Genomic DNA, 13,872 nt, shown 5'->3' with positions numbered 1-13,872 from the left:
TGTGTTCATGCTCCCGAAAAACCTCTTTACCTTTAAGAACTGTTTTTTAAAAACGCAAACACACCAGTTGCAATGAATATTTGTTTAATCATTGTTTCAGAAAAACCTTTTTTGCTGGAGTAGGAGCTGGTGCTTAATCGTTTACACGCTCCTCAAGTAAACCCCCCCCCATGGGCATGATTTGTGGTGAAAATTACGGGCAGTATCGAACAAGGGGCTGTATTGTGCTTGGGAACTTTAAAGACACTTGCAGTAGGGAGCTTTATTTTACTGTTAAGCACTTCTGTGGAGGGACTTTAGCCGCAGAAGCCTCGCTCGTTCGTTGCTTTCCCCGGTCTAAGGGGGAAAAAACGGCGATCATTTCTCCGTAAGTTCTGGGGTGAGAAGTTCACTACATTGAAAATGCACATGTCTTTGCTGATGTGTTGCAGCTTGTGCTCAGAAGTGTAGCGGTTTTTTTCAGGGGGAATCCACTTTTCACGATTTCCCGAAAAGCGCTACAACGAAGCGATTTTTGCGGGAGTGTTGCAGGAGTGTTGCAGATTGTGTACGATGTCATGCGGAATGTCAATTTAATAGCGTTTACCAAAGGTAAGACTTCGGCAGCAAACTCTCGGGAGCTTTTTTCATTTGGATGATGCACTCTGAGGATCTAAATATCGCACAGCTAAGCTCACAAGTAGTCAGCCCTGAGTTCTGCAAGACTTCCTTCCTGGCAAGAATGCTTTAGATTGCAGCTTTGACCAGCCCTCTGCACAGCTGCTGATCCCACAGCTTCCCCCTCCCACTCTGTGGGCACAGAACCAGCTGGGGCCGTCTTTCCCTCTCATTCTCTGCGAATGGGAAGGTCTGTTGAATCATCCCGTCCAGTTAGTGCTGGGGGTTGTTTGTGTCATGTGAGACCCACCTCAAAATGGCTTTGCTTTGTCAGCTGATGAGATTCTGGCTGCCTTCTGAACAGGGGCTAGATTGGGCTATTATTTGAGAGACTTAGTTGCATAGGGTTTCGGGCCTTGCAAGGAAAGGGGTGGGCAGATCAGACCCCATGCCCCTTGTTGAAACTAGGATGATTAAGTATTTTTTTGTTTGGACGGCAGAAATGAACAGTAGAATCCTAAAGGTGCTTTCCCAGGAGTAAACTCAACTGGAAAGACCTGAGTCGGATTCTGAGTAGACCCACTTAAGATTGTCCCTTAAACAGTTGAAGGCATTCTTGTCAATTACACACATCTATCCTGCACTTCTACCAATACCGTCATTGGTGCCAGCATGGTATAGTGGCTAAAGAGTGGCAGCCACTAATCTGGAGAACTGAGTTTGATTTTCCATTCTTCCACATGCAGCTGGCTAGGTGACCTTGGGCCAGTCACAGTTCCCTCAGAGCTGTTCTCACAGAGCAGTTCTCTCAGATTAGAAATGAATGGTTAAGAAGTAAAAAAAATTTGCTGGAATACAAATTCCTACTGCAGATTGCTTTTATTTTATTATTTCAGTAGTTTTTTTTGAAGAAAAAAATGTGAACGACTTTTTAACAGGGAAAAGGAGGTATAAGACTTTTTTAAAAAATCTATACATCCTGACTTCGTTCTCTAGTGAGAAATGCATCCACCAAAATCAGGTCCTTGGCCCTGATAGCCTCAATTTGCAAGAATAGGGGTGCAGAATGGCATCTTAGTCGTCTTTAGAATAGGCCATAACATGCCTTTCTTCCCCCCCCAAGAATTTTTATTAAAGTTTTTCCTACAGATTAAAAAAGAAAAAAGTTACAAAAAAAGAAGAAAATAATGAAAAAGAGCAAAAAATAGAGATGTCAGTTTTGTTACATTAATTTTTTAAACTCTCCCACCTACCATTTCATAAACTACAATCCACACTTCAAATGTATCAATTCATATCAAGCTTACTTCTTAGCATTAAAAATTAAATTTTACATTTGTGTTCTTTAATCGCTGAGGGCACATCACCCAATCCTTTTTTCCTCTTTCCTGAAAGAAGTCAATAAGAGGTTTCCTATTAACCATAAAGGAAGCTGTGCTCTTCTTTCTGAGCAGTGTCATAAGTTTAGCCAAGAAGGTGGATAGGAATGTGCCGTAAGCTTACGGGTGTCCTTAGTTGTTTTTAAACATAAATGGGTTGGCTTTAATCACAGCTCTTCATGGCTTTTTATCTTTTGAAATCTGCTTTGAGGGTTTTGTAACTGCAAATGAATGAATGAATCAGCAGACAAACAAGGTGTCAACACTGGTAAGAATGCCCCAGCACCAGAATTCTCTCCTGAACAGCGACTCTTCAAAACATAGATGGTGTTTTCCATATGCAATGATAAAGTTTAAAGCGTTTTTTAAAAAGTGCTTGTCTATTTGCACTCTCCAATTAGTCCGGTCCAGGAAGGACTGTTTCTGCTTGTCTGAAATAATCTTTGTCTCTGTTCCTAATAACTGGCTGTCGTTCTTTCCTCAAGCCCTAGGGAAGATGACATCTCTTTTCACGCAGCTTGCAAATTTACTGTGCACATCACCTTGGGAAGAAGCCCCATTGACTTCCAGGTAAACATGACTGCATTGGGTTGACAGCTTTAGATTCTTGAGATCTTCCTTATAAGGTTATCATGCCATTTAATGCGTTTATGATGTTTTCCTTTATTCTGGTCGTTTGTCGCCGTCCCCAAAAAACAAATCTGGTGTATTTTGGGCTGCAAGGAGAAAGCAAAGCGAACATTATTGCCCTGCATGACAGAACTAAGGTTTACTTGTGAATCAGTCTTTACAACCTTCTAATTCTGATTATCTTTCTCTCAAAGAAGACTTTGCTTTTTTTGACTGCCAGAACTCATGACTGAACAATTATCTGAGCACCCTCTTTTGCCCTTTGTTTGCAGCTCGTATCCAGAATCCCGATGTGAGATAAAATTGGCTGTAAATCTAACTATCCCCTTAAATTGGCCTGAAAATTCATGCCTGGTTTGAACCAAACCTAGTTCAAAAGAACCATCTTAGAAGAGAAATACATTTTAGGGTTTGTTTTAAATTCCAGTCCAAGTTGCCAGATTTTTCCCCCTAGGATAGTTGCTGTGCATTAAAGCAACTGTGGGACAAACATATGTCCAACAGGCCTGCTCATCACTGCTTGTTTGCCAGCTTAAAAAAAAAAAAAATCACCTGCCAGATTTCAGCCTGTTAACAAAGGTCAACAACTTTTAACAAAACTAGTCTTTAAAAAAAAAGCCTTTTAACGGCAGCCTGAGAAATTAGGGAAAGCATTGCCTCCTGAATTGCTTTTGCTAAAAGGCACAGGAACAAGGGCCAATAAAGAAGCTGGCATCCCTAGGTGGCAATATTTTTTAGGAGTGACAACTGAGAAGCAGCCACTGTAGTGCAAGGGATTGGCACTGAGCGCTCCCTTACTTTGTGTCTTGCTTTGTTCAGCCACATTCTATGTGATCAAGAAACAGAATATGGGGTGTGTGGGTTTTTTGCAGATTAAGGGGTGGAGCTATAATAATAATGATGCTTTATTTTATAGCTTGCCCTTCCTGGTTGGCTCAGGGTAGTAACCGCATCATAAATCACACAGCTGGCTCCTTAAAAACCTTTTTTTGGGGGGGAGTGGGGGCTAGTTTCTATTGGGTGTATCAGTATTTTATGGGTGGGGGTCTTAGGCAGGGAAGCCAGCATTTCCTTGATGTTAACTTCATCCATAAGCCTGTCTTACAGGCCCTCTAGAACTGCTGAAGACCCCAAGGGCCCCCTGATCTCACCAGCTTCACAGACAGACTCAGTTCTGAAGAGCCTTCCCCTGTTTAAAACATTGTGCTGGTTCCAGTGTGACTCCACACAAGGTCAACCTCTTCCTTAAACAATGTCGTGGACTGCAAAGGAACTACTTATACTCAGTTTGCACGTGAGAGGTCCATAACCCTTCCGGAAGTTGCTCAAGGGCAGTGTCTCTAAGATGAATAGCTGGCCTAGAGCTACCAATGAACTCTGGGGAATGGTAGAGGACAGGAAGGCCTGAAGGATCATTGTCCATGGGGTCGCGATGCGTCGGACACGACTTTGCACCTAACAACGACAAAGAGCTACCAATCTGAAGGAAGAAATTTTCCCAGAATAACAACTGATCTCTAGACCACAAAGATCCGTTCTGCTGTCAGAAATGGCAACTTCAGAGGTTGAAGTATATGGTCTACTGCATTCTACAGCACAGTTCTATACCATACCATAGAGAAACCCCTGAAACATTCTCCAGGCTTTGAGAAACCCCAGAAGTAGTGTGTGTCCATGCCCACCCAGGAGACCTCCCCTCCCCACCCCCTCCAGGCACATCATTGGCCATTTGGTGGTGGTGGGGAGATGTCAAGCTGGGACATCGCATATATGTGTGCATATGTGAACCTACTCATTTCGAGTAAGTGGGGTCAACACAAGCAGGTTTAGCTTCCCTATCCCAAAACGATTCCTGGATGTCCGCCTTTACTTTCCCCTCTGCAAACAAATTCACTCCCCCATCATTTTCCTTATAAACATGCACAAAATGATTTCCCTTTAATGCACACCCGAAAGAGTGAGCTCTGATTCACAAAAGCTCCGACTGGCGTAAACATTGTCCTCCTTCAAGGTGCCTCTGGACTTAAGCTTTATTCTGCCACAACAGCTCCTTCTTCCCTTCTAGCATTTCAACAGAAACAGTCACCATGCAGATTCAGGTGGGTCGCTGGGTTGGCCCACAGCAGCAGAACGAAGTTGGAGTCCATTGGCATCTTTAACACCAACCAAGTTTTATTCGTGCACATAAATACTTATGCCTTGAATAAAACTTGGTTGGTCTTGAAGGTGCTGCTGGACTCAGACCTTGTTCAGCCACCGTCATACTAAGAGGCATCATTCCAGGGAGGTCAAGCCTGTCCTTGCACCCAATACTGCCTGGCCTGTCTTTCTTCAATGAGAACCCTGCGGGAGACTGGGGGGGGGGATGATGACATGGCTTTGCATAGAGATGCCTGAAATATACAGGCCGTATCTCTTCCTTTTCCTTTATTTCACAATCATGGGCATTTTGCTAGCCCTTCATAAACACCAGTGTAGGTTTTCATTTGTCCGGAGCAAGAGAATAAGATAAGAAACAGTGTCATGATACAGCCTGCTAGCCAAGGTCAATGCCTTGCTGTCTGACAGCATTTTCTCTGCTAAAACAACAACAACAACAGGCTAACAAAGCCCTCCTCTGTGTCAATCCCGGGTGTTTCCATCTCAGACACTCTGAGGACAAAAGACAAAAGGCCTCTTTCCTTGGGTATTAATTTGCACTTCTTTCAGTTTCCATTAATGCGAAGCAAGCATTATGCAACTATCCTCATGATGAAAGACACCGGATAACAATGCTCCGTAAGGTTTCTCAGGGACAATTTAGGACAGTCTCTTCTTACAATAAAGATCACTGCCCAAATGCCCTCTTTCCTCTCCTTGCCTTGCTGGATGATGAGCTAGTTAAACTCAGCACAGAAACTCAAGGAAATCTGTGGCTGTGAATAAATGGGAGAATGACCCCATAATGGATGAGCGTATGCCAATGTGATGTCCTATACATGTGATTTTGGAAAAAACAGATTGAAGTACGGTTGAAAGAATTGCTAATTTTCATACTTACATAATGTTACAAGTCTGTTATTGAAATATATCACTATTTAGATCAGGGATAGTCAACCTGTGGTCCTCCAGATGTTCATGGACTACAATTCCCATGAGCCTCTGCCGGCAAACGCTGGCAGGGGTTTGTGGGAATTGTAGTCCATGAACGTCTGGAGTAACGTGACCATCCATCCCGCAAATGGCGGGACTGTCCCGGGTTTCCCCCCAATTTCACGCGTCCCGTCCACGGTCACCAATTGTCCCGCTGGTCGCCCCCTCCCCCGTCTCAACAGCGGGGCACGTCCAATTTGGGAGCTGCTGTGGGGCAGTACTCAGTCGTCCTCTTTGCAGGGCAGGGCCAAGGGTCTGGTTATGATTTCTCTGTTTCATCACTGTAAAAGGCAAAATCTCACATTTCCTGCTTTTAACACTGCTACCTTCCCAGCCACTTTTCCAACTTGTTTTTGTGTAATTTTATCACCTGGTCGAACAACTGTAATCCCATTAACCCAGCTTCCATTCTGACATGCCATGGCTATCCGATTCTTAATTAATTCCCTCCCAGCCACACACACACAGCTCCTTTCCCAAAAGGCCAAGGCTTGGTGCTGTTGCTGGCCTGACCGCTGCCTACAATTATTCCCCTGGAGTAGGCGGTAGGGCCGTAGCCCAAACAATTCCCTTCTCCTGCTCTTCAGGTGCAACACCATTCCAGTCCCAGACTCTCTTCTGTACAGCAGTTTGTTTCTCGTTTTTTTCTAGCTTTCCATGACTTTGCATTTGGGGTATTTTTGCCCTTGTGTCATACGAAGCTGCCTCATACTGTGTTGCAACATCAGTTCCTCTAGCTCTCTGCTGTGTCTTTTAATTGGCAGGCACTCATGCCAGGATCTGCTATCTGAGATCCTTAACTAGAGATTCTGAGGAATGAATCCAGGACCTTCTGCAGGCACAGCAGATGCTCTAACACTGAAACAGGGCTGGGTCTTAGCTACTGTCTCCTGATAGCATTAAACTGTTATATTCCAGGAATATACAAGATCTTTTGTGTGCATGATAGAACAGCACACGAAGAGTATCCTACAGAGGGCATTGTAGGAAATGTATAGGTGGCATATTTAGACTTGGGACTTTTTTTCAAATGGAATCATAGAGTTGAAAAGGGTCATACAGGCCACTTAGTCCAACCCCCTGCTCAATGCAGGATCAGCCTAAAGCAGTGGTTCTCAATTTTCCTAATGTTTAATACAGTTTAATTAAAGAGGAACTTAAATACAGTTCCTCATGTTGCGGTGACCCCCAACCATAAAATTATGCAAGTGTTCTTCCACAGAAATTAAACTGAAACTGACCCATGGCGTGAAGATCCATTGTTCATGATTATATATAAATTGGAGTTTTTTCAAGGTTTCCCAGTTTAGTTCCGCCTCTTGTCCTTCCATGCCGATCTTGCTCTTTTCCACTGCTCCAGACAGACAAATGCACTCTCAATCTACCCTGCAGGGCTGTTGTGTGGATGGTGGCCAAGTTGCTTGCCCTGCCGCAACCCCTGTGAAAGGGTCATTCAACCCCCAAAGGGTCCCGACCCCAGGTTGAGAACCACTGGCCTAAAGCATCTGCCCAGTTTATGCTTGAAGACTGTCAGTCAATCTCCTTGTGAATGGCTCAACTGGAACTTACTGCTCCTTTGAACACGCTTCCTGCCTGCTTTCCCTCCAGAATATTAGACGATTAGAACTACTGCTCTCCTCTCTTTCTTTACAAAATTATTTATCTTCTAAATAAAGCTATTTATTCTTTAATCCACCTGTCCTGCAGACTTCTTTGCATATTTAAACTCTAACATAAATTACTCTACCCATTCTGCTTGCTGCCACGGGTGCCTCCCACAGCAGTTACAGTATGCCATCTCTCCTTTTCCTCAATTCTCTCTTGCACATAGCTGAATGACAGCCACCCCACATGCTTCTGAGAATACTGCCAGCTCCCTTTGAAGCTGCCTAGCTTGGAATTCAGGACTAGTTCTCACAAATCATTATATGAGGTGGTAAACCTGTATCTGGGCTCCATGCCACTTTAGACTCCTACAGGTGTGAGGAAGGGATCTGCAGATGGAATGCCCCTCCATAAAACTCCCCCTGGCTGTAGAAGTCTAGCATGTAAAAGAGAAGGGTTCTAGCTTAGCCTTCTCCCTGAAATAGGGTTTTTATTTTAATCTGCAGTGATATGATATGTACTACCTACAGGCTGAAGCCATATGTTGTAGCCTAACCTTCTCCTTGACAAACTAGTTTTCCAAATGCAGGGAATTTTTACGAAGGAGCCTTCAGCCTTGTGAGCCCCTCCCTGTCTGCGTGGTGAAGTGACAGGGTTCAAACACAAGTTTACCCCCTCCACATCTACTGTCAGTGAGAATTAACCCTCAGGAGGTTCCCATGCTGCCAAAAGAAAGCTTCTTGTTCCAGTTTTGACTAGGGTTGCCAGGTCCCCCATGGTCACTGGTGAGGGCTGGTGGGTAGGGTTGCCAGATCCAGGTAGAAAAATTCCTGGAGATTTGGGAGTGGCGGCGGGAGAAGGCAGAGACCTCTGTGGGGTCCGGTACCCTAGAGCAGGGGTAGTCAACCTGTGGTCCTCCAGATGTTCATGGGCTACAATTCCCATGAGCCCCTGCCAGCAACGCTGGCAGGGGTTCATGGGAATTGTAGTCCATGAATATCTGGAGGACCACAGGTTGACTACCCCTGCCCTAAAATCCACCCTCCAAAGCCTCCATTTTCTCTGTGGTCTGTTGATGTGCTGTAATTTTTGGCATCCCCAGGTCCCACCCGAAGGCTGGCATCTCTCGTTTTGACACAACCAGTTTCCCCTTTTTCAGCCCAGTACAGGAACTGCTGGTCATCCTAACCTCCTCCTCCTCGTCTGGAGCATTGCCATGGAAACGGTTGCCAACCAGCCACCGCTGAGTGGATAAGTGCTGTTTTTTATCAAGTGACTTGGAAATGGGGGAGTGAGAATCCAGGAAACCACCCTCTGCACTGTCATGACCCAGCTGGTTGCACCCAGCAAACACCCTGTAGGTAGGTACCAAAGTATCGCTTCCTGCACTATCTGTATGTGAAAGAAAACGGCCGTGCTTCCTACACTGAAGCAGGTTGGAGAGTCCCTTTCCCCCAAGGAACTCTGGGAATTGCAGTCCTCCACTTGGCTAGGGAGCCCCCATTGATAAATATATGAATTAGATTTTAATTACACTTTGCTTCCATGGTGCTTAGGGACACGGCGTGTGTGCCCCCCCCCCCCGGGTCTCATTCGATGTTTCTAAGAATTGTCGCAATGGGTCAGCTATGTAATCACCTACAGGCCTTTCAACTGACGGAGACAAGTTGCTGGCTGAAAATTCACCTCCGGTTCCTGTCAAAATGGGCCTCGATTCACAAAAGTGAGAATGTGTTCACCTTCAGGTTGTTCAACCAAAACCAAAACAGGAACACAACCCAACCTTTACAAGCGGGAACTCAGAAGTTGAGTTTTACAATAAAATATTATAAAAAACAGTAATTATTTATTGTGGTGCACAATTTAAAAACTACATAAAAATTATACAGCACTAACTGCACATAAGACCAAACGCGTTTTGACCCTACTGGGTCTTCTTCAGTGGTCAGAATTATAACAATGCACTCTATATACAAAGTCTGAACTAATTATAAAGTGTAGCTGAGTGGGATCTGTAGATTAAGGCTTCAACCAATATGTATTTTTTGACTTTTTGGAGACCTCCTATGGCATATGCTTAGGCTCACCCCTCTTTGCTATCATATAATTCTGTGCTGAGAGTGTATCTCATGTGCGTTAGAAGAAAAAAAAGAGTGCTTTGCCCAGGGTCACCTAGTGTGATTCGTGGTTGAGGGGAAATTTGAACCCAGAGCCCATTCTGCACACATTAGTTAATGCACTTTAGAAGATTATCCTGTTCTGCACAGGAAAATCCAGCTGCAAAAGCACTTTGAAAATGCATTATCCAATGTGTGCTCTGATGCTCTATTATAGTGTTGTGATGATGCTCCCTACTGTTTTCAGTACCTTCAGCACAATTCCTAGGATACTTTGGGGAAGCCATGCTATACACAGTGGTATAACACAAATGTCAGTTTGTATACTTGGCCTCAGAAAGTTTCCATTCGTTTTACCTTCTTGTCCTTCCCTAACTTCAAACAAACAATTAAGTAAGCTTCCTGGTGACACGTGGAAAGTCCCTTTGCAGCCATTGGAAATAATCCCTGAGAAACAAAACCTGGGGTGTTTTTTTCCTGCATTCTTCAAACCACTAATTCTCTGATAAATCAGTTACGCTGAAAGAGACTGGCTCAAAATTACCCAGCAAATTTCCATGGCAGAGAGGGGATTTGAATCTGGGGCTCCTAGATTCTAGTCTAAAACTCTAACTGCTACATCGTGCATTCACTAAGACTGGCCCTGCCCTCAGCATCTGATAAAGGTAAAGGTAAAGATAAAGAGCCGGGGACTCGGGCTCTGAACCCGAAGCAAAACATCATCAGGACCTCCTCTCCACCCACTAGTAGTGGGAGGGAGGGGGGGAAGTTGAGCTGCCGTTCTTGCCATGCCGGTAATATTGGCAATGTTATTATTGTTTTAATGGGGTTTTAATGGGGATTTGTGATATTGTTACCTGCCACGAGCCGCAAGGGAGTGGCGGGCTATAAATATAATAATAATAATAAGATCTCTAAAGTGTGAGAGGCAGTTTAGTTGTAGTGGTTAAGAGTAGCAGCCTCTAATCTGGAGAACAGGGTTTGATTCCCCCACTCCACATGCAGCCAGCTGGATGACCTTGGGCCTGTCACAGTTCTCTCAAAACTTTCTCAGCCCTACCTACCTCACAGGATGTCTGTTATGGAGTGAGGAAGGGGAGGCGATTGTAAGCCACTTTGAGACTCCTTCAGGCAGTTAAAAAATGGGGTATAAAACCCCAGTTTGTCTTCTATTATGCAAGGGTGTTTTCCTTCACTTTTATCATGCATGTCCATCTGGGTTTTCTTCCTTCTGCACTTTCCTTCACTTTCACTACGTATGTACATCAATATTTTTTGTTCGGCATTGATTTTCCTCCCTTCCGCACTCAGTTTGCTTTCCCCGGATTTTCTCAGAGTGGGTTTGTGCCTGTTTCCCCCTTGCTTCGCTTCCAGGCCAAAGGTAATTCAAAAGCATACAGAGTCCCTCAGATTCTCTCCTTTTTGTCCTTTTCTCACCCCTTGGAGGCCACTCCACCACCCACACTGAAGTCGTTCCATCCACTCTGTGCCTTCCACCATCCTTCTCCCTCCATCAGTGTACGAGCTCCACTATCGCTTACTTATCCCATCATGTAAATTTGGGGGATTTTTTTACAAGCAGGATGAGTCTATCAATATGAGTTTATCACTAAGCTTGGATTGCTGGGGGAAAATATTGACAGGGAAAGGCGGCAGTACAGGTAGGACTCCTGTTTCAATTAGAGAGGACACAGTTTAGAAGTGGTGCTTTGCGTGTGTGTTCACCCACACACAGAATGAACTAGCAAGCTTTCCCCTACAAAATGTGACCCTTTTCATCTCAGTGACCCTCTGTTTTTTCTGCTGCCCCATCTGTCTCCAGGGACAACTGGGCTTTGTTCACTGTCTTGGCATTTGGCTTGTTGGAAGTGGGGAGGGGGTCAAGACATGGTTCAAATAATGTCTAGCATTGGGTCAGGTGCTGCCAGTCAAGCCCAGAAGAAAGTGTGGCATTTTAACAGAATCATTACCCATGTCTTAGCCCAGCAAGCCAGCACCTTCCATTAAAACCCTTGTACTTCTGTCCCTTGCATGAAAGGGAACCAAGGAATGCAATCAGATTGGGAAAAATTCACCGTGAAACTGACAAAACATTTGTTGTGTCTGACTACAGCAGTTGCGAAGCTCCGTTCTGTTACATTCTAGGGATGATTCTCTGCTACCAACCCCTTTCATTGCCACAGAAGCAGAAGAAGATTCATGGGCTCTGTAGAAGGAGATGCAGGGGGCTTAACTTTTGTTTGCCAGACTCAAAATCTTTATGGCAGTGGTTGGGCTGCAGCTTTCAGACTGTGCCCAGAACTTACTGCATTCTTCTTAAAATCTCATATTGCTAGACTCATCCTACTTGTAGGAAACCCCTACAAAATTTACATGATGGAAAAAGTCAGCAACAGTGGAGCTTGTAAAGCAGATGAAGGATCTTGTACGCTGGTAGCATTCTGCTAAGATGGCTACTTGAAAGTAAACACAGCATGAAGAATTGAAACTCCCAGTGCAAAACTGGCCAATAAGGAGATGCCAACCATGCTGTTGCATGAAAAAGGGTGAAATTCCAGTGCTGCAACACCTGTAATTCTCTTGGGAATGCAGAATATATACTCTGCAATTTATAAGAGAAAAATTAGAGGGGGGGATGAGAGGAAGGTGCCAAGTGCCACTCAAGCCTCACTGAGTTGAATGAAAATTGAAAGTAAGCTGTGCATGCATAATAGGCCAAAGATAGAGGTAAAGATGATTCTCAAAGGCCCATTATGCCTGGAGTTGAAGGTCCACATTCGGGGTGGAATGGCGGTGGCTAAAATCACCAATTATGCATGTTGCAGGCGGCAACCAGGCACAGAGTCAACGTATGCAGCCAAAAAAGCCATGTTAGCGAGATGCGGAAGAAAGTGGAGCTTTCCGGGACCAGGGCGCAACCAGAAGCGGCTCTGGAGTAACCGCGTGCATAATCGGATACTCTGGGTTTTGCCACCGTTGCGTTCCATCCCGTGCATAAGTGGTTTGCTTTGCTTCTTCCTCCTCCACGTTCTCCATGCCGCCGTTTCAGCGGCCATGCATAATAGGCCAAAGAGAAGACTTAGCTTTGTGGTATTTTTAAAGTTCTACAGAGATGTGAAAAATTGAACAAGCTGGAATAGCTCCTTCTACACAACTCTTTGGGGCTGATCCTGACAAGTTATGGTTCATATTTATCACCCTTCAGTAGATGAGGTCAGAGAAGTCCTCTCTTTACATCTGGTATCAAACAGCTTTGCAGGGGTGTCAAACCTGTTCGCCTTGCTGGCCCAGTGTGGTGCTCCTCACACCCATTGAAGTGGGCATGTTTGCCAGTTCCTGACCCAGATTCTTTTATGAGGAAGTGAGGTAAGAAAAATGGGGACATATTGGCAAAAGATGGGCCAACTTGCCTGCAGCTCAATGCCACTGAGGAGTTCAGGATGATGTTTAAGGTGCGTTCATGTAACTTTTTAAAAAATCAGCTTTTCTATTGGTTCAAATCCTGGCTTTGAATCCCTGCCCTGCCTGGGAAGCTTGCCGGGTGACCTTGGGCAAGTCACAAACTCTCAGCCTAGCCTACCTCACAGGGTTACTGCAAGGATAAAATGGAGACTGGGAGAAAGTTATAAGCCACTTGTGTGTGTGTGGGGGGGGGGGGGGAAGGAATCCACGAAGTACTTGCAAAAGTGGTTCTTGTGCAAGAAAGAGTGGCTACAGAGAGCAGTATAAGTGTGAGCTGAAGAGCCCTGAGTTGAAACATAACCATAGCCAGCTACTTAGTGGGTAAATTTATCTTGCCTATGGTAGGCCTGGAGAGGTGATGTGATCATGCAGAATATGGTTGGGAAGCATAGCTGTGCCCATGCCCACCTGGGCCCCTTCCCTTCCCACCCCCTCCAGGCCCATCACTGGCCATTTTGGGAGGGAGGGCAGAACTACATGACCCTGTATGGTCATATCACCCGATAAATGTTTCAGAAATCTAAAGAATATATTAAAAATAATTAATTTCCACCCATTCGGGAAACCCTTCCAGGGCTATCAAGAAACCCTGATTGAGAAAGCCTGGTGTAGAGTGTAGGAAAGGGAGGGAACACAGCAGGGATATTATACATACAACATATTAATGTTCACAATATGCAATTCAGTCTTACCTTATACATTGATACATAGGTTAGTAAGGGGGAAAAAACATAATAACTGAGATGTCAGCCTCATCTGAAAGACCATCTCACATTCATTCCAGATCTTTACAAAGGTACTAAGAGACTGTGCTGCTTACATTGGAAACAGATGTCCAAAAAAGCCAGATATGCCAGTTAAAATGATACCAAAGATGGGCTCTGTTTAGTTTGATGAGCAACCCAGTTTGGATGAGTCCTGTTTATTTGCGAGCCAGTTTGGTGTCGTGG

At 44.7% G+C, this 13,872-nt stretch overlaps 1 protein-coding gene across 2 annotated transcripts in view; it reads left to right on the top strand.

Annotated features, from left to right (window-relative positions):
- Positions 1–13,872, top strand: part of LOC143822063 (uncharacterized) — a 71,502-nt gene that overhangs the window by 6,435 nt on the left and 51,195 nt on the right. For both annotated transcript variants that reach the window (XM_077306667.1, XM_077306670.1), the window contains exons 4-5: positions 2,462–2,546; positions 8,503–8,704. Coding sequence is in view for 1 of the 2 variants with exons in the window: in XM_077306670.1 (XP_077162785.1) it covers positions 8,668–8,704 (37 nt within the window). In the remaining variant the exon portion in view is untranslated. The remainder of the gene's footprint in view (positions 1–2,461; positions 2,547–8,502; positions 8,705–13,872) is intronic.

The sequence above is a fragment of the Paroedura picta genome, chromosome 12 (genome assembly GCF_049243985.1).
Source record: "Paroedura picta isolate Pp20150507F chromosome 12, Ppicta_v3.0, whole genome shotgun sequence".
Classification (NCBI taxonomy): domain Eukaryota; kingdom Metazoa; phylum Chordata; class Lepidosauria; order Squamata; family Gekkonidae; genus Paroedura; species Paroedura picta.
Note: the sequence above shows the minus strand (reverse complement) of the source record. Positions and strands in the feature narration are given on the sequence as shown.